We start from the raw sequence: 14,140 nt of genomic DNA, 5'->3' as shown, positions 1-14,140 counted from the left end.
TGTTAATGTTACTGTCTGCATATTAGTACATCTGTTGAGTATTTCACATATTTAATGCAAGATTTTGGCATAACTCTTCTCTGTAAATTGCATAAAAGGTCATTTAAATATTAAATTGTTTGCATTTGAATAGGCTAGTCATATATTTTATTAAATGCTAATAGAAAGTTTACCAAATATTTATTATTTTAGGGCAAAATATTTTTTCAGTCACAGTGGGATAGAATAACTCCTTTGAGAGCCAGGAAGTAGTTATAGCTTTACAATGGTGTCAATTAAAGCTGAATTTGGCTCTTAATATTAACAAAAATCTAACTGGATATTATTTATATAATTATGGTGTAATAAAACATTAATTACTTAATATGTGTTTTTGCCATTCGGACTGTATCATCTCACAGACATATTAAATCAAATTTAAGCTCTTTTGATTCTTTAAACTTATTCTCTAGTCTTTGTTTGCCAATGATTTCTTCTATTTTGAAATGAATAATAGAATTATTTCCTGCTTGCCTAGTACACTTGCATCAGTTGGAGTGTATTAGTGCTCTGCATGTTCTGCTCACTCCGGGCATGTCTACACTAGGAAATTATTTTGAAATTTGGAAATAATACCTCCCAAAATAACAACCATGTCCCCACTATGAGGGAGCCTCAAAATTAGTCCAAGACAGACTCTATTATTGTGGACATGCTACCTCGACTTAGAGCCCAAGGAAACACTGGGGAATGATTACTTCAGATGACTCTGGGGAATAGGTATTTTGAAATAGCAGTACAGGAGCGTCCACATTACCGCTATTTGAAATAACTATTTTGAAATTAGCATTTTTCCCCAAGGAAAGCAGGAGTACAGATTTCGAAATAACCAGTCCCTTATTTTGAAATAACAGACTTTAAAGGGAAGATTTCAGAGTTTATTGACTAGATTAGACAGCAGCAAAAGGTCCATTGTTGTGGTGCCTGCTGTGTGCTCCATAATATCTGTGAATGTAGCGGGGGGGGGAGAGGGGGTCGTTATGCCATGGTGGAGAGTCCAGGCAGAGCACCTAACCACTATTTATGAGCAGCCATACACCAGGACAATAAGAAGAGCACACTGAGGAGCACTGAAAATCAGAGAGGATATGAAAGAGAGCCTTGTGAATAGTCAGATACTGATATGACAGTCATACATGTTGCTCTTAATGAGGTGTCCCTTTCATTAAGTGTGCTTGCCTGTAAACATCTCCATTAAGTGTGCTTGATTGTAAACTATCCCCCTCATCAACACAAGCAATAAAGAGACTATTGTTGAGAAATCATGCATTTTTATTTAGGGAATACAGGAAAGCAGGGATTGAAAAAGGTTCAGGGCATTCCCCTTGTGCAGCGATCAGTGTGAGGAGGACAGCCTTTTGTTCTGGGATATATCCCTGGGGGCTCAGAGTGAGGCTGCACTTGACTTCACTTGGCCCCTTCCTCCTCCCATTCTAGGGCCCCTGGGAGAGGAGGCTGTGGAATTTGGTAAGAAGGGAATGTGGAGTCTGCATGGAACAGAGGAAGTGCCTGTGCAGCTGGCTGTCCTATGAGGCCACTATGTGCATCATCACCTCAGCCATGACTGTCAAGATTTTATCCTGTGTCTTCACTTTGCGTTCCCTGCATGCTTTCCTGTCCTCATGCTTTACTCGCATCTCCCGTGTCAGTGTTTTCCTCCACTCACTTAATCGTGCTCTGTCCAAGCAGGGGGATTGCATTTGCTCATTCAGCATATCATCCCTAAAATGTTTTCTAGTTCAGATCTGTGCTAGCCCAATAGCAAAGAGGAGCTGGGCCTGGGGGACTGCACAGCTACTCGGGTAACAACAGTCCCTACTGTAAATTTACCCACTCCAAATTGATTCCCAGCTGCCTGGTAACTGTCTGGTGTTGCAAGATTCCACAGGGCTATTGCCATGCACTTCTCAGCTGTCAATGTGAGTCTTATTTAGCTATTGCTGTGCTGTAAAGCAGGGGAAAGCAATTCGCAAAATTCCAGGCAAGTGGCCTTATGCGTGCAAAAGTTTTGAAGCCACTGCTGATTATCCTATAGCTGAATTAATATGTGAACCCACCAATCGGTGCTTGTCTGACGGCACTAGAGCTGGCATTCCACTGTGTCAAGAAGATGGAACACCACCATAATATGCCAATTGCATATCGCGTGCTTCATAGAAGAGTATGTTCACGGCCTCCTCAGATTATTCCTCATTCTGACAGGCCCTGATTAGGCTCTGGACATAGTGCAGCAAAAGGTATACAGTGGTTGGTATGATTGCAATAGTACTTTGCTGCCAAACAGGTTCCATTCTGGGTTCCATGCTTAGCCTGCTATGGTGTCTGTTGGAAAAAACGGTGCAAAAAGATTGTTTGTTCTTGCTTTCAGGTTGGGAGAGAGAGGAGCTGAGTACATTATAGGACACTGATGACATGTACCCAGAACCACATGCAGCACTGTTTTGTCCCATTGGGCACTGGTTGCGTAAACCAGAATGCAAGAGGGGGCAGGATCTGTGTGATAGCTGTGCACCGTGCTTTGCTGTCAAAGTCCACAGTAGCCACCCTACTGGGGATGCACCTCATCGAACTGTTGCACATAGTGGGGACATGCACCTTCAACTTTACAAAATAGGGTGCCAGAAAATCAACCTTAATAAACTCAACCTTGTCTCTCAGTGTAGACAAGGCCTTAGTTGCTGCTTCCCTCTGTAGGTGCCTGAATCCCCACAGGTAGAAATGCACAAGACTGCCCAGACCTGAGACCACCCTTTAGCTAGCAAGCTGCTAGGAGACCTAGCTTGTAACTAGGTCAAACAATGTGTTTCCCTGTCTTTCTCATCTGTGTGGACCAATGTGGTCAATGTAGACTATCCTGAACACAAATGGCAGTATGGGGCAAGAATGGTAGGAATTATGGGTCTGACTGGCTAGTGTTCATCAGAATAACCAATAGCTAGTGTGCTCACCCAAAGTGTGGGAGATCTTTTTTTTTTTTTTTTTAATCCCTGCCTCATCTGATCTGCCTCATATTCATTGGAACAGGGACTCAGAGCTCACTCTCCAGCATCCCAGGAGAGTGCCCAAACTACATACACACCGTCTCTCTTTCTCTCATGTTTTGCAAGAAATGGGTAATGTGGCTTAGGTACCTTATTCCAGGAGAGTATACAGAGCTGAGAACTCCAAGAAGAGCTGGATGCCTCCTTCCAGCATATCAGTGGGGTGCCTAAGACTCAGATCAGTGGGAGTTAGGTGCCTAAACATCTATGAAGTTCTGGACCATAAAGCCACATCCATCTCTACATTTCACTCCTGGCTACTTAGGGGGCTCCACACTCACCTTGCTGGCATCCCAGAATCTCTTTCTCAACTGCTCTCCCCATACAGTACAGTATCCAAAGTCCTTCATTAATGTAGCCCTAGGACTCTGCATTTTTTCCCTGCAATCTAGTATGGAATTGAAGTGTGCTGGCTAGTAGGAAGTTTAGACTTGAGATTAGATGAAGGTTTCTAACCATACGAGGAGTGAGGTTCTGGAACGGCCTTCCAAGGGAAGTAGTAGAGGCAAAAGATCTATCTGGCTTCAAGATTAAACTAGATGGGTTTATGAAGGGGATGGTTTGATGAGATAACATGATCTTGGTAACTAATTGACCATTCATTATCAGTGGTAAATAGGTCAATGGAGGGATGATAGGAGTTACTATAGAGAACTTTCTGGGTGTCTGGCTGGTGAGTCTTGCCCACATGCTCAGGGTTTAGCTGATCGCCGTATTTGGGGTCAGGAAGGAATTTTCGTCCAGGGTAGATTGGCAGAGGCCCTAGAGGTTTTTCGCCTTCCTCTGTAGCATGGGTTACAGATCACAGCTGGAGGATTCTCTGCATCTTGGGGTCTTCAAAGTATTTGAAGGCTTCAATATCTGAGATATAAGTGAGAGGATTATTCTAGGATTATTCTAGGATTCTGTGGCCTGCACTGTGCAGGGGGTAAGACTAGATTATCATAATGGTCCCTTCTGACCTTAAAATCTATGAGTCTTTGGGGAACTCAATTTCTGTGAGACTCAGCTTGCTTCACTGTATAATACAGATAACAATGCCACCTCCTACTCATGGTCCAAGCCTTAATCAACATTTGTACAGTTCTTTGAGATTTTTAGATAAAGCCACTGGATTACAACTGAGTGTATTTTTACTTTTTAGTACAAATTATCTCTTTAGCTCTTACACACAAACCTAAAACAATATCATTTTGATGGCTGTCTATAATTGACATCAGGTAAAATATGATGCTGCAAGATGTGCTAGTGAATGGTGAATAATGAAGCAAAAAGAAAGAAATAAGAAATAGATTGCTCCAGCAGAGCACCATGGCAGGTTGCAGCACTGGGGACAGAACAGAAACGTATGTTGATGGAGCACTGTTCATAATGAGACAGCTCACTCCTGAAAACTCTAAATAGGGTCCTGACTCATTCCAGTCAAATGACAGACCTAATCCATTAGAGCCTTTGCTTGTTCATCCATCTTAGGGGGGAATACAAACATGCTTTTCTGGGGCTTTTCTTTTGAAGGAGTAGCCCCCAAAAGTTTGAATGAGCATAGGCAGTGTCCAGAAATGACACCACTTTAATAATAGCTGATATTTATTTTCAATGCTCACAATATATTTTCCATACATTTTCTGGGACATATAAAAATGTTTCCCCTGAAGGAAGATCCAGAATTGTATCTTTGTGACCTGTGAGATATCTTGTAGACCTGAGCAGCTGCAAGCTGTACGGGCATTATTTCTATTTGGGCTTGTGGGCTTGGCTGTCAGTAAGCTACTGGCAGCTGCAGAGTAGGTTCTTATATTATAGCTGTGCATTATTGCAATCATTCCTATTCGCAGCATGATTGCTATGCATTGTTCACCATAATTGTATACCTGGTAGTGTACAATTTTAAAAAGATGTTCAAGGCCACATTCCGCTGTCAGATAACTTGCACACATTACGTCGACAGGAGACATATACACACAGCTAAGGGCAGCATTTGTCCTTCTGGTTGTGTGCGCGCGCATGTGTTCATATTCATATAACTTAAAATTTCCACTTGATTTCATTTTAAAATGTGCAGAAATAAATAGCTAATAGTTTCCTGACTTGGTCAATAGAGCCCTGCAAATCCACAGATACCCATTTTATATCTGTGGGTATCCGCATCTGCGGATGTCAATGCAGATATCTATGACTCATTTTTGCAGATGCGGATATAAATTTTGTATCCATGCAGGGTTCTACTGGCTAAACTTTAGTATGCCAAATTTCAATCCCAGGCAAATATTTAAGGGAAATCCTATAATCTTCTTGAGGATTGAAAGTGAAAATACCAGCATTTTTTGTCATATTAATGCTCCTGGGTTCTGATTGGTTGAAATTAAGGACATCTGGCTGTCATCACACTGTGCACTCATATTATTTAAATTACAACTGTTTGCCCTCTCAATCTGTTTGGGTTTTTAATGGTTGTCATTCTTGCAAAAGGAATAAGATGTGAAATGATTGTTGGTCTTTAACAGTTCTTGCATATTTCCTTTTCGTTTGAAAGAAAACATGAAAAATACTTACATTCACCTTAATCTGCTCTTTGGAGGAGAATTCATTTAATGATGTTAAGAGTTGTGTGACTGTCTAGATCTTTTGGGGACTCAATACCTTTTAAGGTAGAAGATTTATACTTGATTTTCACTTGAGGTTCATCATAATAAGTTAATGCCCTATTGATCACACTATTCCAGAACACTGCAGGTTTTCAACACATGAGATTATTGATTAAATATGTGACTCTTAAAAATATAGCCATTCTGAAGTGTCTAGCATATTGCCACCACAATTTAGTTCTTTCCTTTTAGAAAATGCCATGCTACATCAGACAGTAAGTCTCTCTAGCCCAATAACTTGTGTCTGACAGTGAATAGTATCAGTTGTCTCAGAAGGATGTGTAACAATAAACAATTATACAATAACTTGCTCAGTTTCTTGCTAACCCTCATTAGTTAGAGATTGGCTAGTATCCTGAAGCATGAGAATTTTATAGCCCTTGTGAATTCCAGTTTTTTTTTAAAGCTGAAAATTTTTGGTCTCAGAGAGATTCTGTGGCAAAGGCTTTCACATTCCAACTGTGCATTGGGTACAAAAGTATTTTCTTGTATCCATTTTTAATGTGCAGCCTTTCAGTTTCACTGGCAGTACCTTTGTTCCCATATTATGAACAAGTACAAATACGTTCTGTACCTACTTTCTCTTTCCCAATCCTTGTTCTTATATATTTGTCAAGCCCCCTTCTGTTCATCTCTTCTGTAATTGCTGGTTTTTAAGGATTTTTTCCATGCCAATATAGGCGTTGCCTTAATGCTGTACTCTATGAAATGTCTATGTTGTACTCAAGAGCCATAAAGAAAAATATTAATTATTATATTTATGTATTTATTTTCGTTAGAGTAGTACTATTACAATGAGGCAGCTGAGTTTAGATTTAATAGTTTGGTCATCTTCTGTAGCAAGTACAAATAGCCTTTACATCTGTTTATATAGAATTTGCATTTTAATTAGAAATAGTTTGTTTAAAGGGATTTGCAGTTCTCTGTTAGTGCACAGCTCTTACAGAACTTGTAGAAAAAACAAAATATACTTCTGAGCACTACCAGCAAAGTAGCACACGTGTGAGGCTCTGCTGATGTGAACCCATTGTTTTTATTTCAAACTTTGCCTTTGAAATGGCCACACATATTGTGTGAATGGGATTGCAAGTTTCAGGCTGTTAGGACACAGTGTTCTAGTTAGTTTAGATTCTTAATTATAAAGATTTGTTTGCAAATACTAATAAAGAAGACTGCACAAATAGTAGCCCACCTCCATAACAGAATGTCTGTCACTTGGCAGTCATTTAGTCTGGGCAATAAGGCCCTGGTCCTGTAAAGACTTACTCTACCTTTTCTGGAAAGTGGTTTTCCTAATTGCTGTAACTTCTGCCAGAAATGTCTCTGAACTGTGCTCTCACATCCAAACCACCATGTCCAGTTTTCCTTAAAGATAAGTTCTACTTATACCCACATCCAAGTCTTCTCTCTAAAGAACTTTCAAATTTCCATATCAATCAGTTAGTTTATCTGTTTTTTACCCAGAACCACATGCAAATAAGGATGGCTATACACATTGAAAATTAAACGAGCACTACCATTGTACATAGACAGGATCAAACTATTACAGCAGTCCACCCAACTGTTTGTGACTATTAACAGATAAATGAAAGTTCTTCCAGTCTCCTTGCATAGAAATTAATCTTGGATTACTTCTTGTATCTGATCTCGTTATTATCTGGCAGGCATTTCATCACCAGATGAGATGCTCAGTCCACAAGAATGCAGACATCCTCAACGACAATCCTATGCAGGAAGTTTATAAAGCAACAACCTGGTGATTTGTTTATTACACGCTTGCACTTCCCATTATGTCACTACCCAATATTCTAGAGATGTGCTAGATTTCTTTGTGTACTTCAGCTCTGGTTCCTCTTATATTACTGCTTCGAAGTGACCAGGAATAGATTGCAGATGTGCAATTACTTGAAGAAAAAAAAAGGTCACGAACATTCCATAACTTGTCTTTGAGATGTTGCATGTGTCCATTCCACAACTCACCCTCCGATCTTCAACATGGGAGTTTACAAAAAGAAGAAACTGAGGAAGCTCTGGGTTTGCTGGGCCATGAATACCATTTATACCAGCACCAGTCATGCTTGAGCCACGTGCTTGAGGGAAAAAATATGGCAACTATGTTTGGAATGTGCTCACTAAAAGAGTGGAATGGATATGTGCAACACATCTAGAGGAGTAACCATTATGAAATGTTAGTAACTGATTTTTTTCTCCAATTCAGTCCTGCAATTCAGTGATCCCACTTTATTGGGCTTCCCAGAATCAGATTTGTGCCTGATTTTTCCAGTGTTAATGAACTATGGTGACTGTGTAGTTGTTTAGACTTCATTCACACTACTCAAATTATTTTACTTGTGTTCTGATATAGTTTTATCTAGCATCATGAAAAATATTAGTCTCAGTATTCATGTTCAGCACTTGCTCCCTTTCAAATTTGTCAGGGAATTTTCTGAAAGAATAGTGATCTCTGACGGTATAAGCCAAAACCCATGGACCAGTCCTAAAGATTTCAGATGTGGGAACAGTGTGAATGCACACTGCTGAACCTGTCATTCCCCTAGCTAAGTGATCCCTGGAACATGCTGGTTTAGAGACTTCAGTTAATACAGGGAAGATCAATACATACCCTTATTCACGTAGATAGCCTGTGAGTTAAGACTGCCTTCAAAGTGTTTTATTAACTGTGTGACTAGGCACATACTCCTGCATTGTGGTTTAGTGGCAGTAACAGATTCAGAGAACAAAAATAGCCTCAATTGTTACCCCTTTACATAATTAGTTTTGGTTAATTTTGTGCACTGAGAAAGAAATACCCCTATATAAATATTAAGGGTTCAAAAACTTTGATATCTTCCCTTATTATTTGTACTATTAATTTCTTAATTAACACAAAAGTAGTATATGAAATGTTCAGAGAAATCTAACATAGGAATGAGTTCAAATTACACATTTATTATGATTTTATTTCTTATGTTTCATTAGAATATCTAGTGAAGACCCATGTTATCATCCATACATTTTTGTTCTGAGCCTTTTGAGAACAAAACGGCATTTTTCTAACCTCTTCTGTAGTGTTGGAAGGGGAAATTAAGGTCTTAAGAAAAGGGAGTGATTTCAGTACTTTCTAAATTCTTCTAACTTAAAACGAATAATGGAACTGACTGATACACCTACCAAAATCAAGATTGCAATTTTCTTTTCTTCTATGGACAGATAGATCTTCCAATCTAAATTGGCTTGTCTTCTAGAAGAAAGTTTTCTAAAAAATATCTTGGTTGGATGCACTGCACAAAATGAGAGCTTGAGACCTTTTGATATGCTCCTAAAAGGTATCTGAGGACTGGAAATAACCAGCTACAACTTAAGAAATCAAGTCAGAAAATTGCTGTGTGCACATTTTTCTTTAGTTCAAAGTTTGCAGTATATGTAGATTGAATGACATCAAGATGACTAATGGAGAGAGAAAGAGAACCAAAACAAATTTTGATTGATAATTTTTATTTGCTACATAATGTATTCCTCAAATTCAATTCAATTTCCAGGGTTTATTCCTTGGTCAAAAAATAAATCTGCTGTTTGGACATAATAAATATCACTGTTATAATAGAAAATCAGAGAAGTAATTTTTAAAAGAAATTACAAAATTCAGTCCATTAGCCTTTTAAAAATACGTATAATGTCGAGTACTATTCTCGGGATTAAGAGCCCTGTAGATACACAAGAGACTGTAGATTGCTCACATGATTCCTGACATATTAATGCATTAATAGCTTGATTCAGTTTGACAATGAATTTTAACAAAGAAAATTCAGACTCGCTGCACAGAATGGTGGTACTGCAGTTTTTATAATCCTTTCCCTCTAGAGACAGCCAATATTATGCAGTTATCAATCAACAACTACTATTGATAAACGTATTCACAGTGCCAAAACTGTACTGTTGTTATTTAAATGATACTAATTCTAAATATTTAAACTGTGAATAAGGTGCATATTTTTAATAGTGAGGCTCATTAACGGATGGAATGGTTACCAAGGGATATGACTCATTTCGAGTCTTTAAATCAAGATTGGAAGTTTTTTATAAAAATGTGTACTGGCTCAAGGACATATGTTTGCATTCAATATTAGAATTATTAGGTGAAACTGTATGGATTGTGGCATGCAGAAAATCAGAATAGGTCATAGCTAGCTTTAAAATCTATATACTAGAGGATTACAAATGTATATTTTGTCTAAGTAAATTTATCTTCAGACCTGAGTATAGAAAAGCTATTTTGGTTTCCTTCATTTAAGGTAAGCAACCATTCAATATAAAGTTGTTGTTTCTTGGAGTCTGTAGAGTAATAAACCAGGGATACATAATTTTGTGTTGCTTATCCCTAGATATCTAAGATGGATTTTCTTTTTATGATATTGTATATCCAATATCTTTATTGAGCAGTATAATTTTTTTTAAGATTCTGAAATAAAAATAAAAATAGCAAATAAAACACAGCTTATTGTGTTCATATTAAGGATTTTTTTTTAACCAAGTGGTCATGTCCTGAGGCTTCCATCACCAGCAGCACATTTCTCTATAGCACAGTAGTGGTGAGTCATTGGTTCAATAATGCCTCAAAACAATGCTACCTCTGAATCACTAATATTACTTCCCTGCCAATTTCAGTCTTTGCTCTTCTTCAGTTTTTCTTAGAAGTCTCTTGATCAAGTATTATTCAGATCAACCCCTCTAAGTTTGTGAGATCTGAGATCACTGCCCATATGGTACAGCTTCAGGGATTATGGCAGAGTACTATCACCCTTTTACCCCTTCTCTACGTACACTACATCGATGACATCTTTATGATCTGGACCCATGGCCAAGAAATACTGCATGCATTCCACAGAGACTTTAACAACCTACACCCCACCATCGATCTCAGCCTTGACCATTCTACATGAGAGATCCATTTCCTGGACACCACAGTACAAATCACCAATGGTAAATTAGACACCACACTCTACAGAAAACCCACTGACTCATACAGTTACCTACGTGCCTCCAGCTCCCATCCAGAACACACCATACGTATAGCCATAGATACGTCTATAGCCAAGCCCTTAGATACAACCACATCTGCTCTAATCTCACTGACAGAGACCAGAAACTTCAAGATATCTATGAAGCATTTATAAACCTCAACTACCCACCCGAAGAAATAAAAAAACAAATTGAAAGAGCCAGACGAATACCCAGAAACCATCTACTTCAATACAGACCCAAGAAAACCAACAATAGAACACCACTTGTCATCACGCATAGCCCCCAACTTAAACCCGTCCAACGCATTATCAATAAACTACAACCTATACTGGAACAGGATATTACACTCCTAGGGGCTCTGGGATTTGATACTTTATGAATGGGCCTTAATAAAAATGCTAGTTATTTTACCCATTACAAAGATAGCTTCCCCAATTATCACCCCTAATATCATTATCTCATAGAAACTAACCTCCCCTCCACCCCCACACACCCCCATTCTAAAATCTGATTTGTCAGTTTTATATGTGTTCACTTTTTTTTTTATTGTATCCCTTTGGTATATATAGTCATGCCAATTTTCTTCCACAATTTGATCTGAGGAAATGGGTCTGGTCCACGAAAGCTCATCACCTAATAAACCATCTTGTTGGTCTTTAAAGTGCTGCATAGTCCTGTCTTTTGTTTCAGTAAGGCCAGACTAACACGACTACATCTCTATTGCTGATACAAGATTGAGTCACTTGCATTTAAAAGACAACTATGCTAAAAGCCTTAAAACCATGTGCTGAATCAGATTGTTTTGAAATTTGATTTGCCCTTTGAGGGTGTGGGGTGGATCTAATGCTCCAAAATTGGTGTCACTTGAGTGAGAGTTCCTGAAATACTGCCACTTAAAAGCCCCATGTGTTTATAAAATCACTTGTTTAATTTTTTTATTCAAAGCTGGAGCTAAAATTGATCCTCTGATCCTCCCCAAATTGATCTCTTCCACTCAAGATCTCAGTTACGGTCAACATGGGTAATTGGCATATGTGTCTGAGCACCCGTTATCCTACCTTGGATATGAATATCCCCACAGCACAGCTCTACTTGCATTACTGTGTCCTTATTGTTTCCACATTTGCTCAGGAGGAAGGGAGTGAAGAAAGGGCATGCAGAGTAGGAGGGACAGACATCCCTGGTTCTTTGTGGGAGACTCTCAGTCATGTGTGTCAGTTGTGGGAAAAACTTGCCTGTCCTACAGAGGCAGTTGTAGGAAGGCCATAGGGGACTGTCAACACTGCAGTGGTATTTCCCTGCAACCTTATAGTAAAGTTAGTGGGTTCTAATCTACATCCCCATTTGTGTAAACTAGCCTGGGCTTAAAGCATTTCCATTCTGTGTGAATGGTAGGGGCAAAAACCTGGGAAAGAGCCTGAGTTAACTGTGCAGTGAAAACATACCCTTCATTGTTGCTTTATATGCCCAGAAGCCTTGGGGCTCTGGTTATTTTAAAATAAAGCTTATTAATAGTGACAATGATGTTGGTGTTAAAATTTTATATTCTTCATTATGCTTTATTATTTAGTAGTATTGTACTGAGGGTGTTTAATAAACTGTTGTCTAGTTTTCTGTCTAAATCCCAGAACTGCTATTATGTCAAGAATTTTCTTAATTTATAAGAAAGACAATTAACCACTGTGGCAAGATAACAGTTGAGCACATCTGTGCAATGTTCTTTTGAGTTAATTGACCTACATATTAATGCCATTTGGAATTGTGATCATTCTTAATTATAACCTAAAGAAACTCGTAGGAATTAAGAATATTCATGGTCTCATGTGTTTCATGTTTGGTACTTAGCAATGCAGCAAGAAAGCATCAGCTTCACTGTTGTGGATTTTGAAGTCATCTGGAATAATTGCAAACCGTCCCTGGCCACGAATCACTCTCACGTTGACAACTACGATGATAACATTAACGATGGCAATATTCAATATGGTAAGCAGAATGATGTTTGAGTTCTCTTTCTACATTAGTGAGGTCTCATTTTATTTTTACTGTTTGTTTTGATGATATTTTGACATTGTGGTCTGTAGTTTTGTCATTAGGGTGAATGGTAGTAATGGCCTTCCAATGATTCAGAGCAAAGAAACATAAAAACATATAGTATAGTGGGGTGATCATATCTGACCTTTGTGCATGAGACCGTCTCAACAATTCAGGTCTTGCTAAGAGAATTTTTTTTTTAATTTAAAAGGTTTGGGAAATCTTAAAAGATCCTGAGTGGAAATATAAATCATTCTAATTCAAAAATGCATTGTTAGAAAAAAATATTTGCTCGGCGCAGTCTATGGATCAGCTCAGTGGAATAGATTGTTAGCAGAATGGTTGTCAAATGCTGTATGAAGAGCATGAATTTCACTTTGTTTTTTCCAATAACTGTCTGTTCCCCACCACATGTTCCTAATGTACATACCATTTAATGTAAAATTCTTCCTTGTTAAAAAATAGAAAACATGTTTTTAAATGACAGAGGTTAAAATGTTGAGAGTTTCACAGAGACTTAGGAGCCTAAATTAGAGTGATGAAGGCTAGCTAAATCACTAAAGTGCCTTTGAAAATGTTAGGCATGTTATCTGTTATTTAAATCAGAGAGCATGGTAGTGAGACAGGGTAAAAGTACTAGATACAATTATTTTAATGACCACCGAAACAATGTCTGGGGTACATTTCTGCTTTACCCTATGCATTAACGGGGAGGAGCAGACACAGAGATTAATTCTCCTTCTCTCCTCTAGGTAGAATGATGATCTAGGTCTTCTTATATGGTAGGCAGAGCCAAGCAAACATATCCAGTGATACTCCATAGCACCAAGAATGTGTATGTGGGGAGGGGGGAAGATATTCATCTGTGTAAATAGTATAGATAGGACCTAGCACGTTAGCTGTTGTCCAGTGGCTAGTACTAGGGGAACTCGCATTCTCTCTCTCAAATGCTTTCTCTAGTGCTGAGAATATTTGCACTGAGTCCCCTGAGCCAGTCTGTCTTTCATAGGCATAATGACTTAAATACCCTCTACTACTTCCAAAGCTAGAGCTGTTCTCCTTTTCTTTCCCCTCCCCAGGATGGTGGAAACCACAATCTGTGCCTATTATTTCAATAATGAGTTATGGTTGACAAAATGAGAAATGTTTAAACCATTTTGTTGAAGATCCTAGGAGTCTTGGGGCAGTCTGCTATATAATAAAAATTCTGGTATAGTTTAATTGTTTCTGATTTATATGAAATGAAATGTATTTGAGGCTCCAATTCAGTTAGCAGAAAAATTAATTTCAAGATGAGAGGGATTACTCTTTAAAACTAAAAAGGCCAAATCCTGGCTCTTTTATTTTCTTCTTTATCTTCTT

The 14,140-nt window shown here is 38.4% G+C and overlaps 1 protein-coding gene across 4 annotated transcripts in view; it reads left to right on the top strand.

Annotated features, from left to right (window-relative positions):
- The window catches only part of ADCY2 (adenylate cyclase 2), a 361,616-nt gene that overhangs the window by 287,252 nt on the left and 60,224 nt on the right, over positions 1-14,140 (top strand). For all 4 annotated transcript variants that reach the window (XM_075921497.1, XM_014573081.3, XM_075921498.1 and 1 more), the window contains one exon: positions 12,593-12,730. In XM_075921497.1, the coding sequence (XP_075777612.1) occupies positions 12,593-12,730 (138 nt within the window). The remainder of the gene's footprint in view (positions 1-12,592; positions 12,731-14,140) is intronic.

The sequence above is a fragment of the Pelodiscus sinensis genome, chromosome 2, assembly GCF_049634645.1.
Source record: "Pelodiscus sinensis isolate JC-2024 chromosome 2, ASM4963464v1, whole genome shotgun sequence".
Taxonomy (NCBI): domain Eukaryota; kingdom Metazoa; phylum Chordata; order Testudines; family Trionychidae; genus Pelodiscus; species Pelodiscus sinensis.
Note: the sequence above shows the minus strand (reverse complement) of the source record. Positions and strands in the feature narration are given on the sequence as shown.